The sequence below is a fragment of the Ranitomeya imitator genome, chromosome 2, assembly GCF_032444005.1.
Source record: "Ranitomeya imitator isolate aRanImi1 chromosome 2, aRanImi1.pri, whole genome shotgun sequence".
NCBI lineage: Eukaryota > Metazoa > Chordata > Amphibia > Anura > Dendrobatidae > Ranitomeya > Ranitomeya imitator.
In genome coordinates this window covers 123,650,229-123,663,879 of record NC_091283.1, presented here as the reverse complement: position 1 = coordinate 123,663,879, position 13,651 = coordinate 123,650,229, and the positions used below count along the sequence as shown (strand labels likewise).

At 41.4% G+C, this 13,651-nt stretch overlaps 1 protein-coding gene across 1 annotated transcript in view; it reads left to right on the top strand.

Moving 5' to 3' along the window:
* TMEM255A (transmembrane protein 255A) overlaps positions 1–13,342 on the top strand; it is a 56,371-nt gene extending 43,029 nt beyond the window's left edge. Inside the window, exons 3-9 of the mRNA XM_069747187.1 lie at positions 2,707–2,769; positions 3,842–3,931; positions 5,018–5,095; positions 5,183–5,271; positions 8,374–8,533; positions 8,771–8,914; positions 12,487–13,342. Coding sequence (XP_069603288.1) covers positions 2,707–2,769; positions 3,842–3,931; positions 5,018–5,095; positions 5,183–5,271; positions 8,374–8,533; positions 8,771–8,914; positions 12,487–12,648 — 786 coding nt within the window. The 3' untranslated portion in view covers positions 12,649–13,342. The remainder of the gene's footprint in view (positions 1–2,706; positions 2,770–3,841; positions 3,932–5,017; positions 5,096–5,182; positions 5,272–8,373; positions 8,534–8,770; positions 8,915–12,486) is intronic.
* The last annotated feature ends 309 nt before the right edge of the window (positions 13,343–13,651 follow it).

The window sequence follows — 13,651 nt, the reverse complement described above, 5'->3', positions numbered from 1 at the left end:
TGCTCGGCCCTTATTCACATTGACATCACTTTGACACACGGTATTGTTTTAATACTAGAGGTTAGAACAGTACCGATTTGGGTTCACCTTGACGCTGGTAGGATGGATTTTATGCTTTTTTTAAAGAATCAAAAACAGTGTTTACTAAGTACCCAAGGTTATTTGTATGCACTATTGCTTTTACTTATTTACCTCCAGCAGGGTATATGTTCATTTTTTTCTGTCTTGGTTTTGTTTGTTAGCAAATGTGTTCACCTCTCATTGGAGATGTATTGTCCTACAAACCCATAATATCCAGAGAAACCAGTAACTAATATCAATATACAAACTGCTACATAGTATAAAATTACTGTGCATGAAAGAACACATTTCTGTCCAATCATCCAGTATTTAAATGACAGTCATGGCCAAAACTTTTAAGACTGACACAAATTTTACCAAACTTGCTGCGTCACTGTTTTTTAGATCTTTTAGGCAGATGTTCCTATGGTAACTGAAGTGCAATTATAAACATTTCATAAGTTTTTACACTTCTATTGACAAATCATCAAGTTTATGTAAAGACTAGAGATGGGCAAACCCAAACAGTAAAGTTCGGGGTCTATACCGAACATTTCTCCTTGTGAACTCTCTGAGCTTAGCGGTGCACCGTGAGACTTTTCTTCACTGTGCTAGCGGTGATCTCAGCGAGGTCATTTAGTTCAGGGGCCTGGCTGGAAACGCAGCCTCAGTGACTGGCGGTAACCTCGATGACATCACCACTAGTCACTGAGGCTGCGAACGCAGAAGGTCATTCCCCAGTGGTTCTCAGCCTGGACGGTCGCATTTTGGCACTGTCCTGGCTGAAAACTGTCCACAGACATGGATTACGGCGTGGGACAGAATGAGAGGCATATGAGGGATATGGTTGTTTTTTTTTTACAGGAGACGCTGGCTTCAGAGGAATTGGGCATTAGGTGAGTATTTTTGTTGTTTATTATTTTATGTTTATTTTTTTACAGGAGGCGAGGGCTTTGGTGGAATAGGCATTAGATAAGTATAACTGTGCTTGTTATTTTTAAATAAAAAAGTAAAAGTGTTTTTTTTTCTTCAAATAATGGATATTATACTTGCCGAGTGTTTATTTACAATGCAACTATAGGATTAGTAATGGATAGGTGTCTTATAGACGCTTCTCCATTACTAAACCTGCCATTATGATTCTCCAGGTCATTACGAGTTCATAGACACCTAACATGACTAGGTTCTCTTTTATCTAAGTGGTGAAAAAAAATTCCAAAGTTTGCTAAAAAGAAAAAAAAAATTGCGCAATTTTCTGATAACGGTAGCGTCTCCATTTTTTGTGATCTGGGGTCGGGTGAGGGCTTATTTTTTGCGTGCCGAGCTGACGTTTTTAATGATACCATTTTGGTGCAGATACGTTGTTTTGATCGCCCGTTATTGCATTTTAATGCAATTTTGCGGCGACCAAAAAAACATAATTTAGGCGTTTCGATTTTTTTTTTCACTACGCCATTTAGCGATCAGGTTAATCCTTTGTTTTTATTGATAGATCGGGCGATTCTGAACGCGGTGATACCAAACATGTGTAGGTTTGATTTTTTTTTTTTTATTGTTTTATTTTGATTGGGGCGAAAGGGGGTGATTTGAACTTTCATATATTTTTTATTTTTTTTATATTTTTAAACACTTTTTTTTTTTAAATTTTGGCATGCTTCAATAGCCTCTAGAAGCATGCAGAACTTGATGGCCTCTGCTACATAGAGGTGAAGCACAGATCACCTCTTATGTAGCAGAAATGCAGGGTTGCTTTGAATGCCGACCACAGGGTGGCGCTCAAAGCAATCGGCCATCAACAACCATAGAGGTCTCAAAGAGACCTCTGGTTGTTATGGCAATGCACCGATGACCCCCGATCATGTGACAGGGGTCAGCGGTGCGAGTACTTCCGGCTGCGCGGCCAGGAGCGCTAGTTAAATGCCGCTGTCAGCATTTGACAGCGGCATTTAACTAGTTAATGGGCGCGGGCGGATTGTGATTCTGCTCGTGCTCATTGCGCGCACATGTCAGCTGTACAAATGTCAGCTGTCACCGCCGGAGCCCACCTCAAAGCGGGGGTTCTGCCAGCTGATGTACTATTCCGTCAGCTGGCAGAAAGGGGTTAAATTATTAATTTACAGCACAGGTGCTGGCTGATATGTCATTTGACAGCGTGGGAACCGTGCCTCTCTGACTGGTGGTAATGATTTTACCGCCGATCAGAAGCAGTGTTTGTGGTACTGTCATGCACATGACAGTGTGGCAAACATTAGATGTTCTGGTCCCCCATTCAACTGAATGGGGTCCGGGTTAGGGTTCAGGTGCTGTTCTTGTACCCAAACCTACCTTTTTTTTAACTGTTTGGCTGAACCCGCCGGACCTGAAAATTCAGGGGTCCGACCATCTCTAGAAAAGACTCAATATTTACAGAGTTGACCCTTATTTTCAAAACTCCTGTCCTTTGCCCTGGCAGCAGAATATCCGGTTCTGGGCCAAATCCTGCCTGATTGCAACCCGTTCTTGTCTAATCAGCGCTTATGAAATCCAAAATTTGTGTCCGTCTCAAATCTTTTGGCCACGACTGCAGGTATTTCTTGAATATTGAAAAATTAGCCAGTTGAACATATAAGACAACCTTGTCTTTTTTCTTTTCTTTTTCTCTTTCAGCTTGGATTCGGATCCATACTAGGAATAATTGGATCCAATCTAATCGAGAATAAAAGACAGATGGTAAGTGTAATAATATATTATAAAACATGAAGCACAGATTTTGTTAAAATGAATGAAATTGTAACTTTATTAGCTCCTTTTATTTAGCGCTTGTACCTTGAATCACATCTCCCACCTCCCTACACAGTATAATGTCCCCACAGCCCCCCACACATTATGATGTCCCAACGTTCACCTGACAGTCCCCCACAATTACCTACAACGTATGATCCCATCGAAATCCCCAGAAATAATTGATTTGCACTCAAATCTGATAGGAGGTGCTGGTAAAGAGGGGAATTATCCCAAAATATCATGGAGGAAGTATCCACACACTCTCAAGGTTTCTTTTGAATTGCAGATTTTTATTATGAAGTACAGTAGAGCATGGTCAAGTGTGACATTTCAGGACATAAAGCGACTGACCAGATAAGGTTGATTCGCCCCGTTCTGGGTCTTTGTCTTATGGTCACTGTTTTCAGCAAGTATCTCAGAAATGATCTGGCGCCAATGCAGTATATACACATATATTTATTATATACATTTTATAAAGTGTTAAATCATGCTTTTAGAACAAGCAGGGCTCAGTAATACCTTTTTCCAAGTTTAAAGGGGTTGTCCAGTGAAGATAAGTTAGCGCGTATCAATAGGATAGGTGATAACTTCTAAATCGATGGGAATTTGACCACTGCACCATTCATACCCTACGGGGCTATTGAGCGCTGCCATCTGCTTTTTTTTGGGTGACCCATGGGGAATGAGTTGAGCAGCGGGGATAATGGTGCCTGATTCTGCTGATTGGTGTGATTCTCAGTAGTCAGACCCTCGCCGATCTAGAAATTGGTGCACCTCCAGACATAACTTCAAAATGTGATTTCTTGCTGCTGGAGCCGCGCTTTTGGGTCACAAATTTTTTTGTCATAAAGGGATAGTACGACTTATCGCTTAAAAGGGGTACATCATTGTATTAATGATTGGGGGGATGGGGGTGTTAATATTTTCGATGAGTTCCCATTTAAGAAAAGTCAGTTCAGTTTTGCCTGTCTATATTTTGCATACTTGTCTATTCTCACCTTTTATCTTGTGTTTTCAGCTTGTTGCATCAATAGTTTTTATCAGTTTTGGGGTGATCGCGGCTTTCTGCTGCGCTATCGTAGATGGTGTGTTTGCTGCAAGACATCTGGTACGTACCTCTTAAGTGACGTCCCTACATTACATTTGTTTGGTTTAATTATGCATTTTTAGCTTATTAACTGTGAGTAATTAAAGGGAGAGTTCATGTTTATAATTTAGGAGCCATTGGTTTTTCTCTTTTCATATGCTAAGAATACCCCAGAGTTAGAGATCTACCTGAATGAATAGTACTAGGTGGAAGTCCCTAATGGAAAACTCAATTTTGTCAGTATGTCATTTTTAATTAAAAAAAATTCTGGTCTAATGAATATCTTAAATAGAATGTGCCATTGGAAAATGGCCAGTTTGAATCAAGTTTTTTTGTTAAATGTATTTTTTCAATTTTTGTTTGATAATGTTTGCGTCCGTTTTACATATTACTATTTATACTTAACAAAAAATCTGAAATCTTTCAATTTTCCCACTGTCCACCAAGCATAATGCTAGATTCATGTTTCTTGCCGGTTACAAGAGACAGGATTACAGTGTAAGAGGACCTCTTGAGGCTAGAGATGGAGCAGATCACTTTGAGCAGCCTGGTCCATAGTCCAGGTCAGTGCTCTCTGGCCCTGGACAGGCGTGAGGAGCAAATTCTCTGACCTGGGTTCCTCGTTGAGGAATTTCATTCACTGGCTTGGTGTGACATAATCTGTGCGGCGCAGAGTTGACCACACGCCAGCTCTGAAAATGATAAGACGAGCCCAGAAGGTCAAGAAATTCACGCAACTCCTGTTTACGGACCAGAGAGCCCTGACCTGGACCATGGACCGGGGTTGCGCAAAACGATCTGCTCATCTCTAATTGAACAGATAAAATAGGATCCAGCATCTACAGAAGGTCATGGTCACAGCACACCACCTCCGCCTACCTTCTTATAGTGAATTGAGCTGATTGGACCTGCCTGGAACAATCTCCAATATAACGTCAGTGAGTAAGAGCCGGTCTATGGTTGATGATAATCAGATGAATTTTCAGAATGTATTATTTATTGTTATTGTCACTAAATCTTGCACCAGCACAAAGTATATTGGGACATGAGAATGTAGAATTAGTGGTCAAGAAGTGATATGAATTAACAACGATTTTACTTTTAAAGGATCTCAGACCAATCTACGCAGGCAGATGTCGATACTTTACCTCTGCTGGAGAAGATCAAGCTACTGACACTGTGGAAGTAAGATTATCATGACGTACTGTGCTATACCTGCAGGAATTACTGACCAAGGAGGTTTACCATGTTATGTATCCATGTCTTGTCCAGGTTACTTGCCAGATGCCGACACGGGGCTCGTGCTCTCTGAAGATTAAGAGCAACACATGCTATTGCTGTGAGCTGTATAACTGTGGAAGGTAAAAACGGCAAGATTTGCTGCTCAAATTTAGCACTAATCTGATACTGATTATTGGCAACTTGCTTGTAACAGTTGTGGCAACTTGTAGGTAGAAGAGTTATCACATTCAATTGTATCATGTTGCAATGTAGCATTATTGTAACAACTCTGTTGTCGGTTGACCTGGGACCAAGGGCTTCTTCCCTGTCCCTAGTGCTAGGGGGCACCCTAGCTCGCCCTGTTACCTGGATTACTTCTGAAGGTGAAGATGCTGGGGCCACGTATCTTTCCTCATCTCCTGAATCCGTCCTCCGTCTGTACCCTTCTCTCACCCAGGGAAGAGAGGAGTAGTTGCGCATCGTAGTACACCAACCAGATGAACAAAATAACACAAATAGGGGCAACAGAAAATACCAGGCATACAAATATACACTCACAGATAACAGAGGAATGCATTGGGGAACGGAGGATGGGGAAAAAAAACAAGAAGGAGAAGGAAGCGGAATTATCACACTCACGAAACCAAGCAATAGTCACAGATACACCCACCAACCGGTGGTCCTGCGGTGGTGGTACAGTGGCAAGGGTGGTGGGCGGTGAGCAGTAACCCTGCGGCAGCGGCATATGGCGGCCGTCATTCTTCTTCTGGGGTCTGGCGTCCAGCTTCAAACTCAGTGCAGGCACAAATGGAGGAAAGCCGATATCTCCATTCGCACCTGCCTCTACGCGATGTCTCCGGGAAAATGGCCGTGGTGCAGATGGAGATCTCAGCAACAAGATCTCCGTCTGCGCATGCGCTGCCCCAGCTGCCATTTTCCCAGAGTCCATCGCATAGTAAACAGTGTGGGGCCTTTGGGCTTTCACAAAATGTTAGCGGAGCTCCAGCACCACCGTACACCCGCAGCACCACCGTACACCCGCAGCACCACTCTTACCTCCTCCAGCAGCGACCCTGCTCCACTTTGGCCTGCACCACCGAACACCAGCGGAGACCCTGGGACCCCGCTTCACCGCAGCAACCCCCCCTGGTAAGCAATAAGATGCCTGGATTGTAATAAGTCCACCATTTTAGTAAAAAAATGTGTTTTATTGTATTTTTCTCCTCAAAATTTGGGGTGCGTCTTATAATCCTGCAAGTCTTATAAACCGCAAAATACGGTATATAACAATGTGATTAAAAATATGTAAAAACAATAACATTAAATAATAAATCCTCTTATAATGGATAGCGATAAGGACATGATGCACAAAACTGTCCTAAAAATCATCCAGTGGAAAGTTGTGTGGGTTTTTCGTTGGTGGGCTTTGCTGCTCCTCAGCTCTGGTAACAATGATCCAGCCACTTCTGCCCCCAACACTGCACATAACATTCTTTATTGCAGCTTCTTCCATGCTCCAGTGTCATTCATGTTGCATTAGCCATTTGTAAATGTGCCTAAGTACCTCTAACAAGAGCGTCTACAACGGCATGAATGAAGAGATACAATTCTCTTTCGTTCTCCTCAATGCTTGCAGTTCTGCTAGGAGTAGATGACCATAGTGACAATCTTGGAGGAAGAGATCCAGTTCACGTTTATATTGCAGCGTATGCAGGGTTAGTACCAGGCAAGCTAACGGGAGCAGAGCTTTAATGAGGACGAGACCGGGACATATTGGGGAAATTATATTGCTATGCAATTAACCTGAGCGCTACTCCAAAAGTTCAAAATCCTGATTCTGAGATAGTTTTTTCGTGACATATTGTACTTCAGGATAGTGGTAACATTTCTTTAATGTGACTTGTATTTGTGACAAAATCGGAAATTTGGCGAAAATTTAGCAATTTTTATTCCCTTAAATCAGAGTCATGTCACTCAAAATAGTTAATAAATAACTCCGGCAGATTTCTGTGCCACAATACACTTCAGCTGAATGTGTGTCCGAGGATGCACATCCAATTGCAGTTTGCTCTGACTTTGGTGTGCCCCTCACTCGCATAGGCCAGGTCGCGACCTCTGCGATCGCCATCTTTACGCCCCTGTTGTTGAGTGATTGGCTCTCTGATCAGACCCTGTCCCAGGCCTAATTGTCAGCCAGATTGCCATTTCTGGGTCTAATATTGGACCAAGTGTGAGGCAAGCTTATCCATTGTAACGGGGTCTACCAAGCTGGGGTGCCTCTTTCAGTACCACCCCGTGTTTCAGGAGGTCCAATCTGCTTTGGCTGGAGTCTGAATGAAGGACGCTGGCTGGAATTGCTTGGTTACATGGGCGCATATAAAAGATCACTGCTTCTCCACGTATTTCCAGTCTGACAACACTTTTCTCACAGGACACAGAATATATCACACAGATACAGAGGGCAGGCCAATATAAAAGCGGCAGGCCAGACATACATTACAATAGCCGCAGGTGGCCGGAGCCTGCCGATATTTACTGTGGGAATTACAAAGGTGGGGGGCGGACAAAAGGGGAATATCGTGTCCCCTCTGCCCAGGGGCGCAGCCTGTGGGCTGATGCATTAGGGACATGCATCTCACATGGAACCTATTATACATACATATAACTGCACAACATTTTTCTGGGTGCTGAGTGGTTCCGTAACACGTAACATCCATTGTTTGGCTGCTCTATCTGCGTGGTCCCAACAGATGGGATTCTCTTGTTCTATATCATCATTAACCAACGCTGGCCTGGTTTGAAAAGCTAGATAATGAAAAGTAGTTTGAAAGTGCTGTAGACTGTAGTTCCACTAAACAAGTAAATTGGCTAATTTAAAGAGGACCTTTCACGTTTCATGTTCAACTGGACATATGATGTAATACTGGCTTCAGAACAGAATTAAATATATTATTGTTATTATTAGCACTCAAAGTATTTGGCAACTAATGAGTTTATTTTCATTAAGTCCTTGTGGGTGTTATCAGATTGTTTTTACTGGGGGTGTGTACTTCTTCTCCCTGTGTAATACTGACCAATCATAAGCAAGCAGCAACACACAGGGAAAAGAAGTGCCTTTCCAGCCATTAGCACAGTACATGCAACCCCCCCCCCCAAAAAAAAACAAACAAAACACAAAAACCTTGACCTTGAGCATAATTTAATGACCTGATAATAACAATCCTGTTTCCTTACATTTATAGGGCTGGAATTTCAGGTCTGTACTATGAATATATTGATGTTAAAAGCTGCCAAGATGTTATACATCTGTACCACTTACTTTGGTCGGTAACTATACTGAACATTGTGGGCCTGTTCCTGGGGATTATAACCGCTGCAATACTTGGTGGATTCAAAGATATGGTAAGAAATTATTTCCTTCTTGTTTTATTCTTGCTTGTAGTCATTTCACTAGTGTAGAGCAGTCATTTCTCAAATTATTAGATTTCTGTGTAAAACTGAAGAGTACAAATTAATGCAAGTGATGACTCGAGCTTGTGTAGTTTCCAGGAAGAAGTAATTAGTATTTTGCTTGCACAAGATCAGAGAGATACTTGTCCAATACTTTAATATAAAGTTATTACATGTTTATGTTTACAGAATCCTACTATTCCTGCCATTAGTTGTATTGTGGAGACCCCACGTCCTACTGTACAGTACAACACAAGACCACCGGTGCCGTCCTACAATACCTACTATCACAGCACTCCACACCTGCCACCTTACACTGCCTACGACTTGCAGGTATGGAAATAGAAGGGGATTTTTATTTATTAGTGGGCAGAATTGAAATGTCACGTTTACAGTCACGGGGGTGGTGCCGGTGCTGGTTCAGTCACTGCGCTGAGAATACAGAGCGGCCGGCCCCGTGACTGAACGCCATTCCATTTATTTGAATTGTGATGTGTTGCCGTTCTGCTTCTCACACATTGTGTGGTTGGAATCATATACAGTAATGGCCGAAATTGTTGGCACCCTTGAAATTGTTGCAGAAAATGAAGCATTTTTTTCCTGAAAATTATTGTAATTACACATGTTTTGTTATACACATACTTATTTTCTTTGTGTGTGTATATGAACAACACAAAAAAAAACTGAGGAAAAAAAGGCAAATTGGACATGATTTCACACAAAAGCCCCAAAATGGGCCAGACAAAATTGTTGGCATCCTCAACTGAATATTTGGCTGCCCACCCTTTGGAATAAATAACTGCAATCAATTGCTTCCTATAACCTTCAACAGGCTTCTTACACCTCTCAACTGGAATTTTTTCCCACTCTTCTTTTGCGAACTGCTTCAGGTCTTTCATATTTGAAGGGTGACTTCTCCCAACAGCAATTTTAAGATCTCTCCACGTGTTCATTGGGATTTAGATCAAGACTCATTGCTGCCACTTCAGAACTCTCCAGCGCTTTGTTTCCATCAATTTCTGGGTGCTTCTTGAACTAAGCTTGGGGTCATTGTCCTGCTAGAAGACCCATGACCTAGGACGCAAACCCAGATTTCTGACATTGTGACCCAAGATCCTTTGTTAATCTTGAGATTTCATGATGCCTTGCACACACTCAAGATATGCAGTTCCAGAGGAAGCAAAACAACCCAAAAATATCTTTGAGCTTACACCTTATTTGACTGTAGGTACTGTGTTCTTTTCTTTGTAGGCCTCATTACGTTTTTGGTAAATGGTAGAATGATGTGCTTTAACATAAAGCTCTATTTTGGTCTCCTCTGTCCACAAGACGCTTTCGCAGAAGGATTTTGCCTTACTTGCATATATTTTGTCAAACTGCAGTCTAGCTTTTCATGTCTCTGTGTCAGCAGTGGGGTCTTCCTGGGTCTCCTGCCTTAGCAGATATTTTGCAACAATTTTGGTTCTCCGACAGTTCTCGTCTCCTCTTTCTGTTCTCCATGCTTAATGGCACACACAGACACACAATACAAAGACTGAGTCAACTTCTCCCCTTTTTATCTCGTTTCAAGTGTGATTTTCATATTGCCCACACCTGTTACTTGCCACAGGTGAGTTTGAATGAGCATCACATGCTTGAAACAAAGTTATTTACCCACAATTTTGGAAAGGTGACAATAATTTTGTCCTTCCCATTTTGGGGGTTTTGTGTTAAATGATGTCCAGTTTGCTTTTTTTTTCTCTATTTCTTTTGTGTTGTTCCAATACTCACAAAAGAAATAAACATGTGTATAACAAAACAAGTGTAATTACAATAATTTTCAAGGAAAAATACTTCATTTTGTGAAACAATTTCAAGGGTGCCAACACTTTTAGCCATGGCTATATGAGATCGGCTAACAGGATGTACGGCCTTTTTGCTGTAGGGGGCAGTACAGGTGACATTTCTCATTCTACCAATAATATGGATGAAGCAACAGCCTTCTTCAAACAAAGCCATGTTTTGCAAAAAAAGTTTTTGTATTATTTATATTTATTACCATTTACTTAGTCATAAATTTGTGTCTTTATTACATTTAGGCTGTGTGCACACGTTGCTGAATTTTCGCGAATTTTTAGAAAATATTCTAAAAATGTCAATGCAACAATAATCAATAAACAGTAGTAAAAAGAGACACAATAGAAAGAGAAAGGCAACACTAGTGCCACGTACGGGAGACGAATCTCAGGAAGGATAACCAAATATAGTCATTAAATATACCTGAATAAATTACAACAAAAAATTATAGGACAATTCAAGGTATCACATCAAATCAATAGAGCCACTATAAATAGTAGCTGAGTACGCCATGCGACTGCTATGTGAGTGTGCGTTTTTTTCCCTCACCTAGCATCCGTGTGACAAGCATATGCCATGCGTTTTTAATATCCGCTTTTACAAACCGTAATTCTACTAGAAATATGTCGGCGAGATACATAATTAGTGCAGTGCATGTGTAGTTTACTGTACATGTACAGTCGTGCTCAAAAGTTTACATACCCCGGCAGAATTTTTGCTTTCTTGGCCTTTTTTCACAGAATATGAATAATAACACCAAAATGTTTTCTCCACTCATGATTTGTGGTTGGGTGAAGCGATTTATTGTCAAACTACTGTGTTTTCTCTTTTTAAATCATTATGACTTTTTTTTTGTTTTTAAACTTTTTTAGCTGCCTGGACACTTTCTGCAACTGGGGCTTATTTTTGGAGTAGGGCTTATATTGTAAGCATACTCCAAAAAGCCTGCAAAATCCTGCTTGTGCTTATTTACGGGTAGGTCTTATATTTGGGGAAAATAGGCCTCTGACAGCTATAGTAACCCGACAACCCACTAGCTCTGCTCCTCCTGCCACTGATAAAATGGGTGTGCTGGTGGCATCCGCAAGATCAACATATCGAAAATGATTGTTATGGAGCGCCAATTAACACCGGGCCATGACTTCCAGTTTTCTCATTAAGTGTTAAATGTCTGATAGTTATGGGCCCGCCTATGGAATTTTAAGAATGCAGGGGATCTGGTCTTTCCCATTTATTTTCCACCAGAATAAGACAGCTGCCACATCAGACTGAATGGGGGGTAGGTATCGATATTTTCTGCAGTGTTAGGCCGGGGTCACACTTGCGAGTGCAGTGCGAGAGAATTGCACGAGTCTCTCCCATCAATACCCGGCACTGGGACCGGAGCGTTCAGCTTCATAGAAATACATGCAGCCGCACAGTGCGGTCCCGAGTGCCGGGTATTGATGCGAGAGACTCGTGTGAGTTTTTCGCATTGCACTCGCAAGTGTGACCCCAACTTTAAGGTGTGACAATAAAACTATATATACAGGGCACAATTGGAAAATGCTAGTCCGGGCTTGTAGAGAGAGCACTCAGGACCGGATTATATAATTGTAACATGACAAATGACAAACAACTTACTATTGTTGTTGAATTAGAAAATAGAATTCTTAAGCCCTCTGATTCTATTCTTCATCTTTTGGGATACATGGTTTTATGTGTATTAAGTATTATTTTTCCTGCCTACCCTTTCAACCCTTCCCCATTGCATTTTTTTCTTTTCTCTCATTTTTTCTTATACTATTTCCTCCTACTTAAAACTAGATTATGAAAGAGAATACCAGTAATTATTTTCCGAGACCACAAAAGCTTGTGATGGACTTTAATATTAAGAATTAAAAAAGGGCAACAAGTCCATACTTTCTCTTTATACAATGATTCACACGCTTTTTTAAAAAAAAAAATAAAACATTAAAATAAAAGCAGGCCTCGCAAATGTACTGTACAGGATTGTCTGAGTACTAGGTGTAAGTGCAGTATGTAAATGTATTTTTTGGTAAAGTAACTATAATGCATTTGTTCGGCAGCATTCCACTGTGTTTCCGGCTTCCACCCCCTCCGGCTTATCAGACGATCCGAACTCAACCTCACAGTCCGGTCCCAGTTTCATGTGGCCGTCCAGCGCGCCACCTCGCTACTCTCCACCTTATTTTCCGCCAGATGAAAAGCCTCCACCATACACGCCATGATCTGTATCGGCAGCGATTCCCACCTCCTACAAAATGCAGGCCAAAAGTCCGCCAAACAATATGAAGTTTTTTATATTTATGGAATAAATGTAAGATTTCCGCGTGGAATGGACGACTGTGTAAATTCTAAGTGTACATACGTGTGCAAGATGCCTCAGGCGCAACACTGACTTTTCAACTTCTGCCAAACGGAAAATGCACATTGTCCGCTTTACATTGATGTCCCGAAAAAAAGGGAAAAGAGTATATAATGGTGCATTGATTTCATTGTTGCACTAGGTTTTGTGTTTCCTTTTTTGTGCAAGTGTATACTTTCTTTACTATGTATAGTGATTCACAGTTTTTCCATGGCCACTGTGTGAAAATATCTGCCTGGGCAACCTCACCGACGCAACTTGCCTTCGGATCACGCTTTCTCCTTGTAAGTGGAAGCAAAAGACGCCGCGGGGAGATGATTGTCGAAGTCTTAGTGCTCAGTACAAGTGGATCAAGTGTGGATGAAAAACTTTCGGAGTATTTCATTAGCACAATAGAAGTTAATGAAAACTTCCATGGAGGAGAGACTGTTTACATCGCAATCCGGTGAGAGTGAGGAGAACAGGCAAAGTCTCGTCTTATCATGCAACATTGGTGCCTCTTATAAGTTTGTGAAGATCTCACTGTGTAACATGAAATAAAGTCTGATGTGCAGCAATACTGTGGTTAACGGCGATATGGTGTTATTCCGACAGCGAAATCAAGCCTGACGTTACGCATTATAGTGGCCCAACCAAACACCTATGGAAAATACAAGTGCGTCTGGTTCTGCGTTAGAGTGATTCTCCAGGATTAAAAAGAAATAATCTAATTCTTGAAATTTTTTTTTTTTTAATAACAGTATTCAACATTTCTGGCCACAGCTGAAACAACTTCTCTTTGTCTCTCTGCTTCTGCCCATTCCTCCCATGTCCATTGACTTATACCGGCAACAGATGTAACCTGATCACTAAGTGAAGACAAATTT